This window comes from Dromaius novaehollandiae, chromosome 8 (assembly GCF_036370855.1).
Source record: "Dromaius novaehollandiae isolate bDroNov1 chromosome 8, bDroNov1.hap1, whole genome shotgun sequence".
NCBI classification, from domain to species: Eukaryota; Metazoa; Chordata; class Aves; order Casuariiformes; family Dromaiidae; genus Dromaius; species Dromaius novaehollandiae.
The window spans coordinates 39,223,467-39,244,864 of NC_088105.1; the positions used below are offsets into that span (position 1 = coordinate 39,223,467).

General features: G+C 41.4%; 1 protein-coding gene across 10 annotated transcripts in view; it reads left to right on the forward strand.

The window, feature by feature from the left end:
• The window catches only part of NFIA (nuclear factor I A), a 347,808-nt gene that overhangs the window by 298,790 nt on the left and 27,620 nt on the right, over positions 1-21,398 (forward strand). For 9 of the 10 annotated variants that reach the window (XM_064516274.1, XM_064516278.1, XM_064516282.1 and 6 more), the window contains 2 exons: positions 12,678-12,856; positions 15,390-15,555. In XM_064516274.1, the coding sequence (XP_064372344.1) occupies positions 12,678-12,856; positions 15,390-15,555 (345 nt within the window). The remainder of the gene's footprint in view (positions 1-12,677; positions 12,857-15,389; positions 15,556-21,398) is intronic. The other variant, XM_064516273.1, reaches the window with a different exon arrangement.

Consider the following 21,398-nt stretch of genomic DNA (forward strand, 5'->3'; position numbering starts at 1 on the left):
AGATTCAGATCTGTGCTATCTGGCAAATATATCATTTCTTCTTTAAAAAGCCTTGATAATTGGTGATATAAGTGTGAATAATATGAATGTTCCATTAACATCATATTCAGTGCACATCAGCTGACCGATTTCCTATCTTTTAGAAGTTCAACCTTTTAGATTGGAATTGTTGATCCATTAGTTAATAGATCCTTTCTGTATTTTGTTATGTTTTACCTTACACTTATTTTTTAAGATGATAAAATGCCTTTTTATGCCCCTATTTAGAACCTTTAGCATTTTTAATGTTTGTGTGGTTTAGAAAGGAAATGTATCACTAGTTAGGTCTTGTTTAAATCTCATCTACAGTCTGTTTTCACAAGACTTTTTCTGTGCACCTGGGGATATGTGAGAAGAACAGCCAAAACCTGGCAGAATTCGAAAGAGCAATACAATGACTCCAGTTCACAAATTTTGTTTGTTTGGAAGGAGGTATCTTTACTAGCTCCATAGGAAAGTATCACAGTTTCTGTTCACCATGGCTCCTAATAGGTTGAGCAAAACTTGTTTTTCTGCAAGATCATTTCAAAGTGGTTTCTTCTATTTTATGCTTGTCCACAAACAAAGTGTTACAGACTTTCAGGACAATCCTCTGAATCCAAAGTGTCATCATCCTGGAAAAATCTTGTTCCAGATTTCATCTGTTGTTCTTTTTTGGACATTCCTCTTCAGTATTCTTCTCTCACAACATATTGCTGTGTTTATTTCTATTCTACAGCAATCATTCTATTAGTAAAGGGTGATATACAGAGATGGATTATTATCTGCAAATCCAGCTTCGTTCTTTATTCTGTTCCCTCCATTCAGGACAATAAGCAGAAAGAGAAGCTTTTCAGGTACATGAGAAGTGTAATGCAATCGTATAAGAGAATGTAACCTTCGAGCAACTCGTATCTGCCATTAGTTACTGGAAGTTGTACCTTTTTGTGAAAATGATAGGTATAATATAGTACACATATATGTTGCATTCTCTTTGGATACATATGCAACATGTAAATGGCTTATGACAGGTCATCCTGAGTGGTCTTCAGAAAAAGAGAGAGCAGGATTTACTTCTCATTCTGCAGAGAAATTTCAGTGAGGGGAAAGTTGTAAGTAAGTAGCTCACAATCAGAGTAAGCCTCTGAGCCAACGAAACAATTACAAGAAGGTCCATTCTCCTTTTGATGTTCCTGTGTGCAAATTGATCATTTGGGTATGTATATGAGATGCATTTGCAGAGCATCAGATCAAAAAAGACAGCGGAGAAGAGGCTGTAGACTATTCGTGGCAGGTGTTGTCAATGACACGCAGTGATTTGTAACTTCTCAGGAGTACTCTTGAATCCTTCAAACACTTCCAGGCATTCCTTAGAATGCAGTGCGCTTCTTTTGCTGGGGATAGCTGAAGATATGCAGTGCCCTTCCCAGTGATACTCATAATGAATTATTTTGGGAACAAAACTTGCTTGGAGGAGGAGAAGATCCGTAAGCGGATTTCTCTCCTATGAGGTGCTCCATTCAATGAACCGGTTGGAAAACCTCTGTTCTCATGAAATTGGCTGTACTGTACCGTGTTGTGGAAGGCTGTGCACTAGTTTTCTGTCTGCATTGGTGCTGCTGCCAGTACTCAACCCAGCTGGGCAGTAGCCAGCAGAGAGGATCTGAGCTGGCTGACCAAAGGACCAGATGTGCGGTGAGTGCTGGCGCATGGATGCCAATGCTTCAGTGACTCCTCAGTAGTTCCAACAGATGGTGGCAAGATCCAAGTTTCTTTGGTGATAAGCTAGCAAAGTGATTCATGGAGCCTCACTTGATGATGGCAGTTTTTTGGGCATGACTTTATGAATGCACCATATGTCTTCTCTGGACCAGTGTGGTTAGGATTCAGTGTCTGGCAGATGGTAAATTGATCACCTATAGGGTGGCTTTAGCACCACTATCAGTTTTAGAGAGTATTTCAAAACATTGAAAATTCAGGTAGTTAGATCTCTATCTCCTAAGCAGCATACTTTTGTTACCTGCAAGACTTTATTTGGTGGCCAGTGTTTCCATCCTTGCTGGCATCTTTCAAAAGTTCCCCTGGCATTAGCCTGCTTAAACTTTTTACCAGACAGTGAAGGATCCAAATACTATGGGTGACAGCAATATTTACATAAGTGGTTTCAGGTTTCCGTGTATTGCTGCTTACACTCTAGTGACTTTATATTGGAGCTGGCTGAAAGGTTAAATTGACCACGATTTTGTAAACCTGGGATACACAGCAGCTTGTGCTGTAGAGCACTCATGCATTTCCACGGAGAATGACAGCGTAGATCCCACAAGGCAAAGAGCAGCAAAGCAAGGTAAGGAAAGGAAAAAAAAAAAAAAAAGAATGAGATGATATATTAGGCAGATAAATGAAGGAGAAACACAGTTACAAGAAACAAGACATACAGCACAAAAGGAAGAACCCAAGGAAGTGGCAGGTGGACAGGAGAGGAAGGGATGAAAGTCAACCAGTGGAGTAGTTCTCATTTTCTATTTCTCTCCGTAACAAGCATTTCCACTGAGACTTCTGTCAGTACAGGCCTATCAGGGAAACTCAGCAGAATGGCACCTTCCGTTAGTTCCCAAACGGCGGACTTTGTCACATGCCTGGGAAGGAATGGTGCCCTTCCCTTCTCTACAGGATCACCAAATTATCAGTGTCTGTTAGCTGTCCCGTCAGCTAGCTCAAAATGAATAAATGTGATAATTTCTGCTAGCTCACTTCAGAGCTACACAATGGAAAAGGACGTTTTGTAATAACCTCTAAGATACAACTAGCATTGGCTGCCACTCAAGGTTGTCAGCTTCCAGACTAACGTAACCGTCTACTTGCCGTAGAGTTTTGACCGAAACAAAGCATTGCAGTACAGACATCCCAAATAATGTAAGAGCCAAAAGAGGAGAGAAGCCGCATTGTAACGGTAAGAAAGCGTATGACAGTTGAGTAGAAACTGAAAATAGCGTAGCGCTGACCATAATGCAGCGACGGTGCAACGCAGTGCTCCACCTGCGTGTCGGAGTATGGGGAGAACTTACCTGGTTTTAGCTGACCATGCAGGCAAAGATTTTGATTTTTCTCCCTGCATTTGCTTTCAAAAAATACAAAGCTGGAGGAAACAGTTTCCTAACAGATGGCCTCAAGGTCAGGGTTTAGTAGTTATTGCGTACCCTACCCAAACTTCCCTTTACTCCCATGTCCCAGGCAGGGGAGGAGAGGGAGCAAGGCTTGCAAATGGTTAAGGCTTGAGCTAAACAAAAGTCAGGAACCGTGTAATTAAAACTCTACCTTTGTTGTATTGTAAAGAGTTACCCTGTGACATAGGAAATATTTAAAGGAGCAGGCTGTTCAGCTAATTTGTGTGCGAGTGAACTGCTTAGACAGTCCTATCCTAAATTAACTGTAAGGCCACCCACTGAGATTGCCTCATAAAGGGCCATGATTGCTCAGCTTCGTTTTGTATAACCGTTCAATAATTACTAGATAAATGCATAACTAAAAGCTCTATTACACTAATAATTTGTACTGAGATAGATGTGTGGGACACCATGCTGGGTTAATTTGTCATCCCTGCAGCAAACTTCTAAAGAGGGCTCTTTTGCAGAGGAATTGTGTTAATATGTTGCTCCAGTGAGGACATGTTAGAGCAACAAGATGACTTGGTCGCTTAATCTCCTAAAGAGGCAAAATGCCTCGAGGGTAAGTGCCAGAAAGAAGAGCAGGGGGAGGGTGATTAACAGAGTGGACCTACATTTCAACTCATCCTGACGAAAGGAGCTGATCTAACTGAGCAGAAGAATTAAAAAAAAGGGAGGTGTTAAAAATACTAATAGGATTTCATACATCCCTAAAAAATAACATAAAAAGAATGTGCCGTAGGACCAAGGTATTTTACCCATGCTTTTAGTGATTACGTGTTGAGTTTCTTTGCTCTCTGTGATGTATCCACGAAGTTAAACTATATGCTTTAAACAGTGCAGTGAACTATAATATTTTTATCTCTGCTTTATGCTAAATTCTTCTAGCTTCTAACACACACAAAAAGCACATTATTACTTTAAATATGGAACCCATGTTTAAGCATGAGAGCTCTGGATTTTCAACCTCCTCTATTGACAGAACCATAAATCATGTTAAAGTTAAGTGAATTACTGTAGCGTGGAACTATAGCTTTAACAATGTTTATGTAGTATCAGCTTACCATCTACAGAATGAAAGGGGAAAAAAACACTGATATTAGAAATGGGAATGTGGAGTCCTATTAACTTAACGGCAATATATCACTCCAAAGTCACAGATTCCATTACCATGCCCTTTTTAGTATCAAAGCAGAATTATATCATCACACACATAAAGGTTGTGGTTTTTAAGAGAATTTACATTTCTATTGTAAACTTATCAACTGCATTTCATTATAAGAAAGACATGATATATTCTCCTAGCAGCAGTTGTTATCTCATATATGGGAATACATCATGCGTATTAAAAACAATAATAATATGCAAAAGTTGCCAGCATTTGATGTGAAATAGGAATTCTACAAACAGGTTAAGTGATTCTTTTTGACCTCCAGCTATGGTTTTGGAAGGGAAGAATGCTTTCCATTGGGATGACTTTTATTTCTGTCCCTTTTTAATTAGTTCTATAGTATTCAAAGGTAGAAGAATTTTGCTGTGTTTTAAAACAATCTGCTCAAAACAGCTAACTTAACTGGCCCCCTGCCTGTGCCAGAATCTGGAACTGAGCACTGAGTTTGGCTCTACAGATTTTCGAATGCAGCCTTGGATAGTTGGACTCCAGAGTATAGCAATAAATCCTGTGCCCAAACATAGTTTTAAGCATATTTCCTTTGCCAGGGGCTCCATAAGCCCTGGTAAAAAATGGTTATTCTTCCTCCCACTTCCCACTGCAGAATGTCTCTTACACAAAGGTATTTCTGAACAAAGGGTCCAGGTGATTTATACCACTGTAGTCTAAAAAGCAGTAAAAAGGGGATGACAGCCAGCCCCGGCTTGGAGATACCATGGATCTGTTTCTCGGCAGTGCTTAGCAGCCCACCTGCACTTGACTTCAGGAGCTGAGAGAGGAACATTCTGCAATTCAGTTCTTCTCCTTGATGTCCATGAGCAGGAACAGATCCTCCATCCATCATATTTAGGGTATTTGTATATCTCTTACATTGGTCAGCTGTTGATGTTTCATCTATGTTTGCCTGCATAATGGGGAAGTAAATGTCAGTAGTATCTAAATCTTACCCATATTAAGAAGGTAAGGCCTGTTTTTGTTCTCATTTCCTCGTGATTTCCCATGAGAATGGGAATGCAGAGACAATATCAGTTTGAATTTAGCTCATCCATGGACCTGATGATAGACACGTTACTAGAAGGCTACTTTGCATCATTATGGGACTTCAGCAATGCTTAGGTTTCCTGCTGATTTGAATCCCCTTCCTAAATGGCTCGTCCTAAGACTGATCAGTCCCATCGTCAGCAGCTCAGTATTTAAGTGGAGGCAAGTCCTTGCAACCCTGAATGAGACAGATGTAGAGACTGCTCTACATTTATCATCTTAGAGTCTTCTCTTAATGGGCAGTAAGAAAAATGGGGACTCTCAGAAACCTCTGAAAGAGTTGCAGGGACACAACTCCCATTGAAATTCAAAAGCAGTTAATGAATTCTCTCAGGACCTCTGCAAATCCTAGCTGAAGTTTCTTAATTATTTTTTTCTTGTTTGGGTAACTGCTTTCATCACAAAAATCTGTGGGCTTAAAGCTATTGTTTTAGGCTTCTATTCTTTACCTCTTGTATTGTATTATACACAGAAGTGTAAGTTCCTTTCAACAAATTTGGATTATTGCCAGATCTCCTTATTAAAAAGTCACTCTTCATATTTCCGATAAACACAGCTGTTTCATGGTGTTTGAAAGCATTTCACATCAGCCAGCATGGTGGCTTAGCCAATTAGTACTCTAATATGGTCAATTTTGAGAATAAGTACCTTTGGGGTACAAAGGGTGGGATACATCTTGCATAATTTGAACTGGCACTTGCACCAGTTTAATGCTAGAAGAAAGCTTACAGCACGCAGGGAGTTAACACAGCTTAGACGCCTGAAGTGGAAATATCTAGCAGAACAAACTGTTCCATAACATTTCCAGGGAAATGACTTTTTAAAAAATACTTTCTTAATTGTAATGAAGCCAATTATAAAGGCCTCAAAAACAAGCTGATAAATATGATCCTGTTTCATTATGATTATAACGTTACTATTTCTAGGAAGATTGATCAATGTTTAATGAGCTATTAGTAAACTTAATTATCACTTTATACAGGAGGTATCTAAGTGTGGTGCCCTAGTGAAGCCAATGCTCTGTCAGTCTGCTCTGATGGACGAGCCCTTGTGCCTGCAAAGGAACCGCGGTTTTGATTGCCCTGACCGCTACTTCCTTGAGCAGGCGGAGAGTGCAGGGCGATGATAGTCTTTGCCTGGGCGGGAGAAGAAGAGCACAAAATGACCCTTTCAAAGACTTCAAACAATGTTATGGAGAAAGAAGTTTCATCCAGTCGTCTGCCCTTGAAGGGGCTGGCCAGGCTTTTTGGAAGAGTCGATGGAAGGTAGATGGATCAGTATGTCTCCCCGTATGTTGGGCTGTGCTGGCGGAGGAATCTGTCTGAGCCCTGCAGGTGTGATCACAAAGTGCCCCTGGCACAGCAGGGAGTGCTCCCTGGGAGGACATCCCGGGGCTTTCGTTAGAACAACTCCTTTCTTCAAGGAGAAGGGCCTGGGAAAGGATCCTATATATCTGCAGAAAACTATAACCCACTTCAAGTTAACTGATTCTTTATTATCTGATCGTACAATTCAATACAATTTACAATTTTATCTCTTACTCATTTGCCCGATACATGTGAAGTGCTGATCTAATCAGTGAGTACGACTTATTTTATTAGTAATTTAGTTTGGTAGTGGCTACTACAAATCAAGATGGGAAAAGACAAGACTGGACAGTTGAACTCAGCATTCTGAAAAACCCTCTTTCTTCTACGCTGCACAACAGTACAAACTCCTAAAACACTACAAAATCCAGTAGAGCTTCCAACAGCTGTACTGCACAATTACTTGGCCCAACGGCAGTAGTTTTAAAATGCTGGTGTATCTGTTGCAGGCCACCATACATTATCATCTCGTTTTCAATAAAAAGTCTGGGATGTTTCAGATGAGCTTCAATGGAATTAGGATCATGTGTGCTTTGAAATATTTATGCCTGCCTTGAGACAGAAGGATAATGCCTGCCTCCAGCCCCTCCCTCCACAAATAACAGATCTCATAACACCAGGTAGTCCAATTCCTCCATACCTACAGCAGGTAGAAATGAAGTTCTGACTTTGAAATACATGTTTTTTCATAGGTGGTAGAACTTAAAATTTATATCATTTAGTGAGGTCAGTAATAAAGTATAAATGTCAGAGGCTGAAAGACGCCAGGAGAAAAATGGTTTGGCAGCATGGAGCTGCTTAGGGATACATAAATAATAAGTCAATAAGTAAATAAATAATAGACAAAGATCTCTGTTTTATCTTCCATTTGAAGATCTCAAAGAATTTACGGTCACTGACTGAGGCTTGTAATATCCCATCAGAAGCATGTAGGTAATCTCTGCCTGTTCTTATACGCAGGAAAACTTGCATCACTCTAGGCATGGTTTTCAGAAGCAATGACTTTATCATTTTTATTAAAGACTTTTGAAAATCATGACTGAAGTGGTTTGCCCGTGGTCACTAGCCACTTTTAGAGGCACGTGCTTTTATTGTAACACAGAGGTGATGCTGCCGTTAAGAACTGGGGTCTGTCGCTTGAACCAATCTAATTTGTTTGGGTAAAGAGTTGTCAGGAAGATTAGATAGATAAAGAGGAGTTCCCTGGAAATGAGGATTTTACATGCAGTCATTAACTTCGTGTGGATCATGTAAATAAGTTTCAGGTTTCTGACTTGCAAAGTATCATTATTAGGGTAAGCAGAAGATTTGGGAATTTTGCTTGTTATCATTCGATTATCACTGATTAATAGTTGCACCTAAAAGATGAAGCCGGGCTCGTTCATGCTGTGGCAGTGTTTGTGTAACGTTAGTTAAAAGCATGCCACACCTGGAAGTAGATCAGGTTTTACCTTTGGCATTGCTTTACTGCTTACATTTTTGGGGATCCTCCCACAGAATTAGGAACCGATCTAAAAAGTTGATGCCAAAAGCCACAATTATAACGAAAGGAATCTAAGTCCCTGACCAACATGGGTGAATCTGTATGATGGTTTATAGAAAAGAGGCAATTAAAATCCTGTCCAGCTTAGAAAGCTGAATACCTGGCTGAATTTTTGCTTACGGGAAAATAAAGAGAGGCTGAAAAGGATTATGTGGAATTGCCTTACGAAGAATCAGGTGATACGGTTCGAACAACAGGAAACGAGGGAAATGTGAATTTTTGTGGAATACCTCAGGAGAAGCAGGGGGAAATAGCGACTGGGATTTGAAGTCAACGCTAGCTCATGTCCTTTAATTGATTAAAAGTGTCAGTGAGGATTCCTGCGTTTGGAAACACACTTGCGCTCTGCACGTAGAACCTGTCTGCTGAGTGAGGTCTCCGGACACCTCCATCATCAGAAAGGCTGTTTTTATATCCACTGGAGTCTTCTTCTTACCAACCAGCCCTTCCTATTGCCACATGAGAAGTTTGATATTTCCCAGTGAGAGGCTGCAAAAACAAACCTTTTGGAGATCTTTATACCATTCCTTACTTGTTTTCCTAATCCATCTCCTCTGAGAAAACAAAATCCTTCGTGCCAGTATACGGCACAGACCGAGGACTGACGACGGTCTTGTTTCCTTCCTCCGGTCTTTCTCGTGACGGGCAGGAGGCCTTGGAGGCTGTGCCGAGGAGCCAGCCGAGGCTTGGGGCAGGAGCCCCTCTCTCCTCCTTGCAGCACGAGCCCTTTCTCCGGGAATTATTCTTTATCGTTTCTGCATCCATTTTTCTCTTCTCTCTCACGAAACCCTCTCCTTGGGAAGATCACTGACAAATGCTTTCCAATTTGTTTTCTCTTCTGACCTGCTGAGGAGGTCAAAGGCAACAGAGAATGACCCTGCGCTTACAAGCCTATAAATATCTCTGATAGCCATAACACATCTTTGATATAGCAATCCAACTTCTCTATAGACACATACCTTGGAAGAGCTACATGCAGTGAGGTCTCCGGCCTAGTTTTGAATTTCCACATGTTCTCTGGCTGCAGTTTTTTATTCCTTGCTGCATTTCTGTCTCTTTTTCCACCCAGAGGAAGAAAGGGAATAAATTTGTTCCCAGATGTGTGCAGAGGATAGTGCACTGACATAACAATTTCAAATAGTATTAACAGAGCTGGTGCTGAAGTGAAACTTTGATAATAAATGTTTAAAAAATCCCAATATATTTTTTACTTAATTCGTTGTTTTCCGCAGAAGCTTTCATTTCTCACTTTTATCTTCAGCCTTCATCTTTCATTTGGCATACAAGCAAAGGGGGAAATAGAAAAGAAGACATAAAGGAACGAAAGAGGCAAGAGAGAAAAAATACATTTTATATCCATGAAAGAATAGAAACGTTGTGTATATAAACGTCGTAGAAACGTTCATCCTGATGAAAATTTTTTCACAGTCATCAAAATTCGTACCACCAGTTTTTATTGAATAAACATTCTTGGCAAAATATTTTGACAAGCTCTAAAATTGCTGTTAATTCAGGGAGAAGGTAGTGATACATTCATACATGTAAATTAGTTATGACATAAGTGGCATTAATGAAGCTACACGGATACAGGGGTGGTGTAAGTGAGAGCAGAGGCTGACACATCGGTGGAAATCATCTAACTAAAGGCAGATGCTTACTTACACTGGAGGTGTCTCCACCTGGGCTGGTAACCGTGGGATCCCTTCATATGCTTTGGTGAGCTGGTCAATATTGTCGATGAAGTTGAAGGGGTGATTCATCTACCCAAATGTGGTGGTCTATTTTTGCATGAGATAAATGGCTCCTTAGACTCCATCAGTTCTGTTTAGTAGCTCTCCATTGATTCCTGGATAACTAACTCAGATTAGCCTCGTGATAGGCACCCCATTTACTAAGATGAATCCCACATTATTTCTACCTTTAGTAGCATGCTTTGGAGATACAGCCTCTCTCAGGAGGCTGGGGACAGGAAAACAGTCTTCATTCCTTCCATTTTGAGGATTTGGGTTCTGTATCAGAAGAGTTTTCAAATATATAGTAATTTAAGATGCAAAGTCTGAACAAGGCTCTCTGGAAATGAATAAGAAGTAATTCTCTACATTAGTTAAAAAAAGAAAAAAGGAAAAAAAGAAAGAAAGCGATAAGCACAGATGTGCAGAGTAAACAGGCTAGGCTCACAGGTATTTGCTTGGCCATGGAGTAACTGTGAACATTTCCATATGAATGGACCATAGGATATGCTTCTTCATGTTTCCTTTTCTCCAGTGCAGCACTGCAGAGCTAGAATAGCGGCAGGAAGACCCTTTTTTTCCAGCTGAGTCCACATCCCATACTGTCTTGCTATTGCAGTGTAGGTATAGCCCATGCTAGCAGAAGGATATCACTGGATACACATCCATTTGGACCATAGATAGTTGAAGGCTGTATGCTACCTTTTGCTTCTTCATCCCTATGCTCTCTTTCAGCAATGTTTCCCTGTTGCATGAGGTGCAGCCCATGCCACACATGTAGTAGGCATTTCTCCTTCTGTTGTGAACATTTTAAACAGTATTAAGGGAGCAGACTGGGAGGACTCATGGGACTGGTGATGGTGCAGCGGGGCTTTTCACGGCAAGGGTGAGAGCTTCATATTCATCCCATATCAGCAGTGACTAAGAATTGCTACCATGCAATAGCTGTTGCCCTGAGATGGTGTCCTGTGTAGCATGATGACTGGATTGGTGATAGCTTCTTTCCACAGTGCTTTTCATGGTGCTGTTGCCAGTTCTCCAGAGCATCCCAGTCAGGAAGGGAGCTCTTTTTGGAGGTGGTGTCGAAGCAATCGTTCCTATGGAGTCATGGAAACAGAAGTACATATAAATGCTGCCCAGTCAACCCTTAATGAATGTTCACAGGATAATGCAGTAGCTTTGCTTGCTGCTGTCCCTGTGGTACATGTTTTATCCACATCTTCAGGCTTTGAGTTTGTTAATGGTCTAATAATGCTTCCCCCCAAAAAATCATTAATAAAGTGTCATATTATTATGCTGGCAGTGAGCAAGACTAAGACACAGATTTTAGCTTTTGTTTAATTAAGGCTTTTTGATAATGTTCCCTGTTAAATGATTTCGTATTTGATTTTGGCCAACTTTTCTGCATCTCTTCTATTTTTCCAAAATGCCTGCGGCTTTCTTTTTCACTCGTATATTTAACTTACTCCAAAGCCAACACATGACTTTCTGTGGGATACCCCCTGCCTTGCATACCCTGTATTTAATCAGTTTTGTGTAGTGTACAAATGTAGCGTATGCATGTGGACACCCCAGAAGGATCAGTGGAGTAGCATGCAAGGGACTGAGGGGGATATAATGATCCCTTTCTGGTGAGAGATAAACTACAGTGTGAAGATGAGCTTATGCTCAACCAGATCAACTGGCCCCTCTAGAGAAAGACTGAATTTGCATTTTAAAGGGGAAAGGGAGAATTCATAGCACTACGAATGGTGGCAGTTGCTACCTCGTGGTGACAACTAACAGTGGAAACAACTATTTGCTAGCAAGGGTCCCACTCGATATAACTTGAATGCCAAGGAACGGGACGAAGGCGTACATGACGTAGGACAGTGTAATTCTGTCTTCAGTTGCACTTGTACAGTTCTGCTGAAATCAACTGAGGGTAAAATTTGTCATCGCCAACGGGCTTGTGTGCATTACACCTTCACTGCCCATCCTCCTGCCAGCTTTTTCACTATGGGCTCATTGGCCTATAAATTCACGAAGCTAAACACCATCCTTGAATGCAAGCTGGAGGCTTGTTGAAGAGTTGCACCTAACGTTATTCTGGAGAAATGTAAATGTAATTTTCAAAACAAACTTGCCACTTCGTGCATGTTTGTTAGCTAAAAACACGTTACTTAAAATAAATGTTCCTAAACTGAGGTGAAAAAACCCCAACAAGAAATGCTTGACCATCTTTAAATTATCAACCATTTATAGTGCAATATAAAAACGCATTCATATGTGCAAATCCAAGTTAAATGAAATGTCAAGGAACTTAACCCTAATCTCCCAAATACATTTTTTTATTGCCTGATTCATTAGGACTGCTCTTAAGGTGATGAATAGTTGTCACTTTCACCAAGAACTGCGGGTTCCTTTATATATATGTCCACTAAAAACACAGAAAATCCTTTAAAATGTCTGGCTCCATTTATTTTCAGGACCTAGATGAAGTGAGTGTAGGACACAATGTGGTCTAATATATCAATTGTGAAGATCAGATGTATAAACAATACCGTACGTTTAAAAAGACTAAAACTACAGTAGATTAAAACTGTTTTATTTTCCGAAGGCAAAACTCTACTCTATATAACGTCTTTGTTTTCTTTCCTTTAGCAAGTCCACATGCAACACCATCGACTCTTCATTTTCCAACATCACCCATTATTCAACAGCCTGGGCCATACTTCTCACACCCAGCAATCCGCTATCATCCTCAGGAGACTCTGAAAGAGTTTGTCCAACTTGTCTGCCCCGACGCTGGTCAGCAGGCTGGACAGGTGGGGTTCCTAAATGTAAGGAAGCCGTTTTTCTTTCTTCAGAAGTGTTTGTCCTATGTAAAATTAACCACGGGCTTACGGGGTTATTTTAACAGCATGTTGCACACAGGAACTCACCTTGAATAGCTGTCGCAAGAAAAAAAAAATGCTGCTACTGCAAAAATATTTAAAAGAAAACAATGAAAAAACTCCCCAAACAACACTTAACCACATTGTGGTGAAATCAGCTTAAACTGTCAGAGCAGCGGGTGATGCAGTGACCTTTCGGGTCCTTCCTCAAGCGCCTTTGCTGCATGCGTCCTAACCCTAGCAGAACGAGGGTTAGCAAAATATGAAGGCAGAATAATTTTTATTAATTATTTTTGAAGTTCAGGGGAGAGTGGGGTGGGGGGGAGAGCAGGAAAAGGGAGGGTGAGAAACAGATGTTTCAGATCAGCTAAGTTCATTAAAAAAAAAAATACTGCCTTATAGCACTTTAGATCAAGTTGACCAGTACTTGAACTCAAGATGTTAAAAGTACAGTTTATTATGGTTTGTTATTTCTGCAAGCAGTTATCTTTTCCCCTTATCTCTATGAAAAATTAAGCAGAGTTCCAAAGCTTCAAATAGCCATTTTCATTTTTTTAATCAAATAAAGTGAATCATGTTGCTATTATTGAAATAGCATTCCGGTCAAATACAGAATTTATAAATTTTATGTAAATCATATCCAAAATAATGCTCTGAATATTTCATGAAATGTAATGCACGTAACTTTTTCCAGCCAATGAAATAATAACTGGCAAAATGACTGTTTCTCTCCTGACATGCATACGATTGAAAGTGTTAATGAGAATTAGTTCAATTATTAGCATCTAATTTATTGCACTTCTTTAATAAGCTATATTGTCCTCAGTGCTTTCCTCTCCCTAGCAGAAAAACTGAGCTCTACTTAGTCCAGCCAGCACTGGCTTTGAATAATGTCCGCAATATGTTAGCAGATACATTTATGTCTAGACAACAAATCAATACGGTGCTTTTCTTTTTCCTTGAGTATTCATTTGCTTAATTTATCCCAAACCATTCAGCATTATGAACTGTTAGCACGCTCACAATGAACATGCAGCAGGGGTCTTCTTGGCAGGAAAGTGACCTAATTGTGAGACAAGATAGTGTTTGAGGGATGTCACTAATATATTAGTTTATTAAAGGTACTGGATGTTGGAAAAAATAAATATCCCTGAAGGATTGCTTCTTACGGCAAACTGCAGTCTTTGAAGTCAGTGGCAGTGCTGTTAAGTTAAATGCAGATGAATTTGAGTTTTATTTACGCCCCAAACCATTTTTGCTCTATGGCAAGTGTGATTTGCACCTACCCCACTCCGAGGCCTTTTGTCAGTGCCAAAGCAGGTGAAATGAAAGTGAGGTCCCAAGTGTTTGCCAATACGAGTATTTTGTCCCCAGTAATTCAGGCTAATGGAAACCCTAACAAGAATTAAAATATTATTTTCTTCAGCAGTACTTAGGATATGGATCTGTATTTGAAGCTGAGCTTTTATCATCAATGGAAAAGCAAATGTTCAGTGCCAGAAGAACTGCAGCAGGATCAATTTGCAGAGTGCTGTCGAAAGCGATCTCATCGTTTTTGTCACTAAAATGGAGCACCTGATTCACAAACTGTCCTGCTTTCACTCTATAGTGGTACTTGGCATCTATCCGCATGGTTTTCAAGTGTCCAGGCAATCTTAAAATTCAAACTTACCAAGTTTGGGGTGATTTTTGTTTGGGGGTTTTTTTAAGCTCTTGTTTCTGTGATACTTGAAAACTCTTTTACAAATGGACAGGTTTTGCTGGTGATCCCTGGAAAGACCACAGCCGTACAGCTAGGCCCATTTTGCCTGTGATTGCGCACATCCCAAACTAAATATGTGGAGGGTTTTTTTTCCTAATATGTAAAATGAAGCAGTTCGAAGTTCAGTAGTTCCTGCACAGAATCCTAATGGCAACTCGACTGAGCTGTACGATAGCTAACTTAAAAGGGATGTGGGAGTGCAGTCACTTTAATAGACACTCATTCATTTTTCCTGTAATAAGATATCAGCGTGACTTTTAAGACCACCAAAAATGCTTATTTTTCCTCCTAATGAGCAGTATCTTTAAGAAATTTACACTCAAGTCCCAGGCACTGATATCCTCAGGATACTATGGAGACATGAAACTGAGAAATGTGAGGGCTGCAAAACGCTGCTTAAACTCTGACTGAGCGAGACTTAGTAGCTGCAGGAAATTTTAAATAAGAGTAGAATTTAATCCAGAATAATTCTGATCAGTTGCTAATAGGGTAGATGTTCTAAAATTGGGAATTTCCGCAGTTTCACAAGGTTCACAGGCTTTGAGACAAAGTCCCTTGAAGTCAGTGGAGAATTGGACACAGCACTTTCTTTGCCACCTCTCTTCTTAAGTAATTTCAAATATATTGCATATAGTTTTAAGCTGGACTGTTGTTATTAGAGGTTCCTAATAGCTGATTTTTAGTATAATTCTTGTCTGTTTGCTTGTTTTTTGGCAGCCCAATGGTAGCAGCCAAGGCAAGGTGCACAATCCATTCCTTCCTACCCCAATGTTGCCACCACCACCTCCGCCACCAATGGCCAGGCCTGTGCCTCTGCCAGTGCCAGACACAAAACCTCCAACTACGTCAACAGAAGGAGGGGCCACCTCTCCCACTTCTCCGAGTAAGTACAGCCGCCGCGGGAACCAGGGGCTAACCGCCGCGCGCAGCGTGCCGGGGCCACCGTGCAGCTTCTGTTCGCAGCCGAGAGCACATCCGTAGGTGGACTAGCTCGAGGGCAGAGGAGAGCTCTCCGCTCTGTATATGACTGGCAAAACTCTGAGCTTGTTATATTAACGAAAAAGGTGTTAGCTTGAGGTTTCAGTTTTATGTCCAGTTTTGTTGGCATTTCACATAATCACATACGAGAGAAATCACGGCCAGTAGCTAAGACACAGACCTGGGACTTTGAAATCCTCTTTACTGTCATGAGGAGGCAATTTTGTAACTCAAGACGGGCTTTGGAGGGTACTACGTGGAAATCAGATAGAGGCCCTCACAGGAAAGATTGCTTCTTATACATAGTGGGCTAAACTAACAACTCTTTTCAGTTCACTTCTTTTATAGTTCTTTGGGGAATAAGTCTTGTTAGATTAACCCAGACGTCGTTCCCTATGACTTGGTTCCCGAGCCCTGCATTTTGGGCAAGAAGCTATGGTATTTCTTAAGCCCAGGCAGAAAGCTTTAATCCTCTCTCCACCACCCACACGGCTCCCATATGTATTTTGTGTAGCCACAAGTCAAATATACAAATTCCTGCATACACACTTGGGGATACCACTTTGGACTCACTCTGCTGGGAAACAAATGTGATTCAGCTGGGTTTGGTGCTTTAAAAAAGTCTGGATGTTCAGGGAGTTAATTGTGAAATGATTTAATGAAGCTATGCTCAAACTGACATTTAAAAACAAAAGGGAAGCTTTCAGTGCTTTAATGGTAACTGTAGGGGACTTGTTCCACAGTGAAGGGAGTCCAAATAACATCCACAAACAAAAATCAATCTAATCGAAAGAGCAAATCCCTTTGTGTGCTTTTCAAGCTTATTATTTAAATGCTGTATGCAACCACCGCTTGATGTACAAAGAGGTATTTGCTATTCAGAACATGTGAAACCTACATTTTTAAAGCTTCATATATGGTTCAGGAGATTTGCCCGGGTTCCTGGGACATTTTTAAAATCTGGTAGTTCTCAGCGTTCTGCATTGCCTTCTGCTACGCAATAGCACATTGTTGCAAGCTAAGCAAGTTACTCTGACTTGCTTAGAAATTAAAAGCGGTTTTAGTATGAGACAGTCTGGTAAGATCGTGAACACGATCTTCTAGAATCAGAACTTTTCGAATTGGTCAGCAAATTTTTGTTGAACTGAGAAGCTGATTCATTCCCTCCCCACCACTCCTCTTTCGGAGCTTAGACCAACACTTGTGCTATCAAGAAGTTTTGAAACTTTCTGACTGGAGATACTGTCTCTGAAGTCCTATGAATAAGATGCAGTGGTGGCATCTAAAAGGTTAATGTTTACTCATAGTTATCACCGAATACAGTCAGCAATGCCTTACTGTTTCCTTGTCTTTAGAACTGGGATAAATGAAACTAGGTCAATGTAGATTTGTCATTACAGTTGTGACTCGATTTACTGGCAGTGCGCGATGTCTAAAAGGAAAAAAAATACCCAACATCATTTCAGCAGTTATCTTAATACTTAATTTTTGTGATACTGTCGTCATGTAAACAAGCTAAATGCGTGTCTGCGCTGATTCTCAGCGGGCATAAAAACTGGCGTGTGTCCACCCAAGTTAGCAGAACCGCACCGATCGCGACCAGTGCAGGGGCTGGTCACTGCGGCTCAGCGTTCGGCAGACAGCTGCCACGTTAATTGGAAATCCAGGTTTTCTCAAGAGCAGCTAGTTAATGGTATTTAAACAAAAGATTAGGAAAATAATTACTGTTTGTTAATTAGCTAGGCTGATAGCTAAACATATAGTTTTGTACATATTGAGGCATGCATCTTCCTTTTGATAAGGAACAAGGGTGTCAAATAATAGTGAATTGAACTGTAAACAAGAATATAGTTTAGTTTAGGGCCAGATTTTACTGAAAAGTAGGTTGTAGCAATTATTTCCTAAAGAAAAGTATTACATACCTACCTAAGCCAGTGGAAGTGGCTGGCCACATAAGGAGAAAAACAAACTCAAGTTCCCAGCCTTTCGGAGGGAGTTTAGTGTGTCAGTCAGTACCAACCCTCCACTTGCATCTGTGTTGATTTTTTTCTTAATTAAATATTAGCGTACAAATAGCAAGTGCAGATTCACCAGAGTTTCATAAAAGCCACACAAAAAGGTGTTTTCCATGGTTACGGACCGCTCGAGTGCACCAGTTCTGGGAGTGTCGCTGGGTTATGGCTGAGTGCCCTGCGGAGCTCTCGGATATTGGAAAGTCACTTATGCAACAAAGACGGGAGCGATGTTAGATTTTGGCCAGACTCTCTCCTTAGCTGTGGGGAGGAGAGCGAAGCCCCCCCAAGGAAACGGAGTACGAGGGGTTGGCATTTGCTCCGTTCTCCTTCCTTTTTCCAGTCTAGTAGAAAGCCCTCTGCAGAAACAAAACGCAGCTACGGCCCTACCAAAAATTGGACTATGGCCCTCCTGAGGGGCGCGGGAGCCAGGAGCAGCTGTTCAATGCAGCACGGCCTTTTGGGAACGCGAGCTAAAAAATCACAACAAGGTGGTTAATGATTCTCAGAGCAATAGTGAAACTCTCCAGCTGCGACATTAACCAAAACATGAACCTCTAGTGCTGTCCAAGGGAGGAAGAGCCCCTGGAGATGCACGCTGGGGATTTGCCGCTACTGGGTGGCCAGGCACACTCTGGGAGTTGAAAACTTCAGCTGTGGATCCCATCCCTTTGGAAAGCCAACCTTTTCCTCAGTACAATGACACAATGAAGATGGGATTCATGAGATTTGGGAGGGTTCGTTTTTCCTCCATAAAAAGCCTTTTTAATAGAACACGTCCTTGATATCAGACGCAGCCCCGAAATGATTATCTTATCTCTGATCTCGTCTAGATTTTGTTTTGCTGGTAACACATAACAAACACAGCACAACATTTTCTCAAACTAGACAGTTTCTGGGTTTACTATCTCATTGCCCAAAGAAAACTCCACCTCCACTACGTGCCGGTTGGACTTCATCGCTTTCACAACTGAGCGGTAGTTGGGATGGGAGTGTCAGAATCTGTGGCCCTCGTTGCATCGCGGAGGCTACAGTTTTGCCACCCAGTACACCATGGTTTTAAAGAGCAGTTTTTTTTCTTAAATGTTATTTTCTAAGGTTCACAACTCTGCATGGGGAGAAACTTTGCTATTTCCCCTTGCTGGGCAGGATTGCTATTGCTTAATGCCCCTTTGCACAAAGGAGCTTTCGTGTTAAACAGCATTTGTGTCAGGATGAGAGGAATGATCTTGTGGCTGCAGCGCCGGCTCCATGATCAGATTGGGCTTCTCCCCCTTTCGCTGCTACGCATTGACGGAGCACCCTCTGGGCAAGCCAGTTCATTCCTCTCCCCGTCCATAAAAACGAGGGTGATGACTGTATCATTTAATTTGTCAGAATTTGCAGTTCCCTCTCAGGCACTCGGCTGCAGCGAGCTCTCGGGGCAGGAGGCCCTGCATCGTGCTGTTGCTCTGGTAGCTCCCTCGCTGAGCCCTGGTCCTCTGCGGGACAGGACAGCTGCTCACATCAGGCACATCTGCCCGTGTTTTTGGTCTGTAAAAGAGACACCTCGCAGTACATTAGATTATCATTGTTTCGAATCATCTTTACCAGACACAAGTTTTTGCTTTTAATGCAGAGCTGTCTGGTAGCTGACAGACTCCTATATTTAATAGAAATTATTTCAGGACAGTGTATCTTAAATTAACATTCTCCTATTGCGGACAACTTTAAAACATATGACATTCCCCAAACTGTTTGTTTGTCTTGTCTTTCATACAATTTCTTGTCATTTTGGCGAAATATCAAAGCTGTCTGTGTGAGCAAACGTTCTTTCCCTGCCAGCTCCTGTTTTGCATGTTCCCGAAGTGAGGCATCATAGCACATTTGTGGCATCACATTCATTTCTTCAGCTATGGGTTATGGTGCTGCAAACAATCCGCAGTGAATCGCAGTAGCGGAAAGGCTGGGCTGAGCAGGAAGATGTTCCCATTCAAGCCCGACAGGCCAGCTATCAACTGGTGTAAACTGGCATAGGTCTATGCAGTTCCCATGGAGCAAAGCTGATACAGATCAGATGAAGATCTGTGTAGACCTGGCTTCTGCTCCCAGTCCCTGCTTTGGCATTTCCCTTTCATGAAAGAGAGTTTGAAGGTCCCACTGTAGGCCCAGCTTATGTATGTGCAGTATAACGTGACATGACCCAGCTTTAACCAGTGCAAGTGGTTTGCCCCATCCTGATCTCAGGACAGAGCACAGGCATGAGAAGTGGCAGGACTTCCAGGAATCCCTCCCCCATGGTGTTATACGCTGTATTTAAATGAAAACACTAGGCTGTGGCAAGAAGCTGTGTTGGTGATGGTCTAAGTGACACTTACTCCCTTTTCTGAACCAAGTTTCGTACACAGTACTAGGAATCACTGCTAATGTGTATTGCAGGTCTACTGAATATTCAGAGCCAAAATGGCCACTTATAATCCCCAAACATCTCGTGACATTTTACAGTGAAGTGGGACACTAGCTTGAGCATCCTGGGGTACCGACCGCAGCGGAAAGCCTGCTCTGCGTATATGCTCCCTGCAGGCTTTTTTGTATTCTTCACTTTTTGGCTCTAGCAAGGTAGTTATACGCCCTTAAGGAAATACCAAGTTGACATCCGAGTATTTTCAGAAAGTAAGTTAAACATAGTTTGGAGCATTAGAGAAGAGAGGTATACATAGTAATTCATCCAGAAAGGTTTGAGGGTACTCTTGTGCAGCTTATACTGGTTTTGAAGTGCTTTAGGACCTCTGTTTGAGCAGAGGAGACATTTCAGACAGCGTTCTCATGGATTCACTTTGATTTTTCCTACAACTATCACAGCATAAGTAGCTGCCATCAGGGAACTGTAAACAAAATCTTGAGTAGAGCTTACCTGCTCCAAGGGAATAAATGGCCTCTAGACTCATTTTGCTTCCTTAAAGACCAGAAGAACCAAAGAGCATGTTTGACTTTTGATCTTTAAGTTGATTTTCACTGCTGCAGAAAGAATTTTTATTCCTATATGACATGAGGTTCAGTAGTTAAAACAGTACAGAAAATTCTTAATACATGACACTAGCAACAAAGATACATCCTTTGCAAATTTGTGATCTTTGAATTATTAAATAGCAAATTAACGTGGTCAAAAGGCAAGGAGAACATCTCACCAGATCTACTCTGTTCATTCATTCCTTGATTTGTAGATAATGAATAACAACCAGTGTAACTGTTCATACACTAATATGCATACTGTATTACACTTTGTAAATCATCTTGGCCATATGAAATAGCACACTTGAAAAATTCCTTTTAAGTATTTGTGAAGGGAAGGTGGTCCTTGCATGTTTTTTTTTGCAAGCACTAGCAAAATGTTAGCTTTTTTGAGAGGAAAAGCTGATTTTATTTGAAACAACTGTGAAGAAATCTTTCTTAGAAGTGAGGGGTGCCCTCTTTGCCTTCAGATTAGTAGGAAGTGAAGGTACGGGGTTCTTGGGACGGTTTCGGTGGAGTGGTCTGTGCAAAAGCAAAGCTGTCTGTCTCATCTGATTGTAAGGAAGAAGGGCCATGATAGGAAGTGTTGAGACTCAGGCACAGAGCAAGCGGGGGGACGTGGCTCTGCCCCTCGTGCACTGCTGGAACTCCTTGCCAAAGGATCTTGTGGGATGCAGGAGGTTTGCACGGGCTCCGGGGCAGCCGGGGCACCCTCAGAGGAGAAATTCCTCGAGGGCTTTTAAAA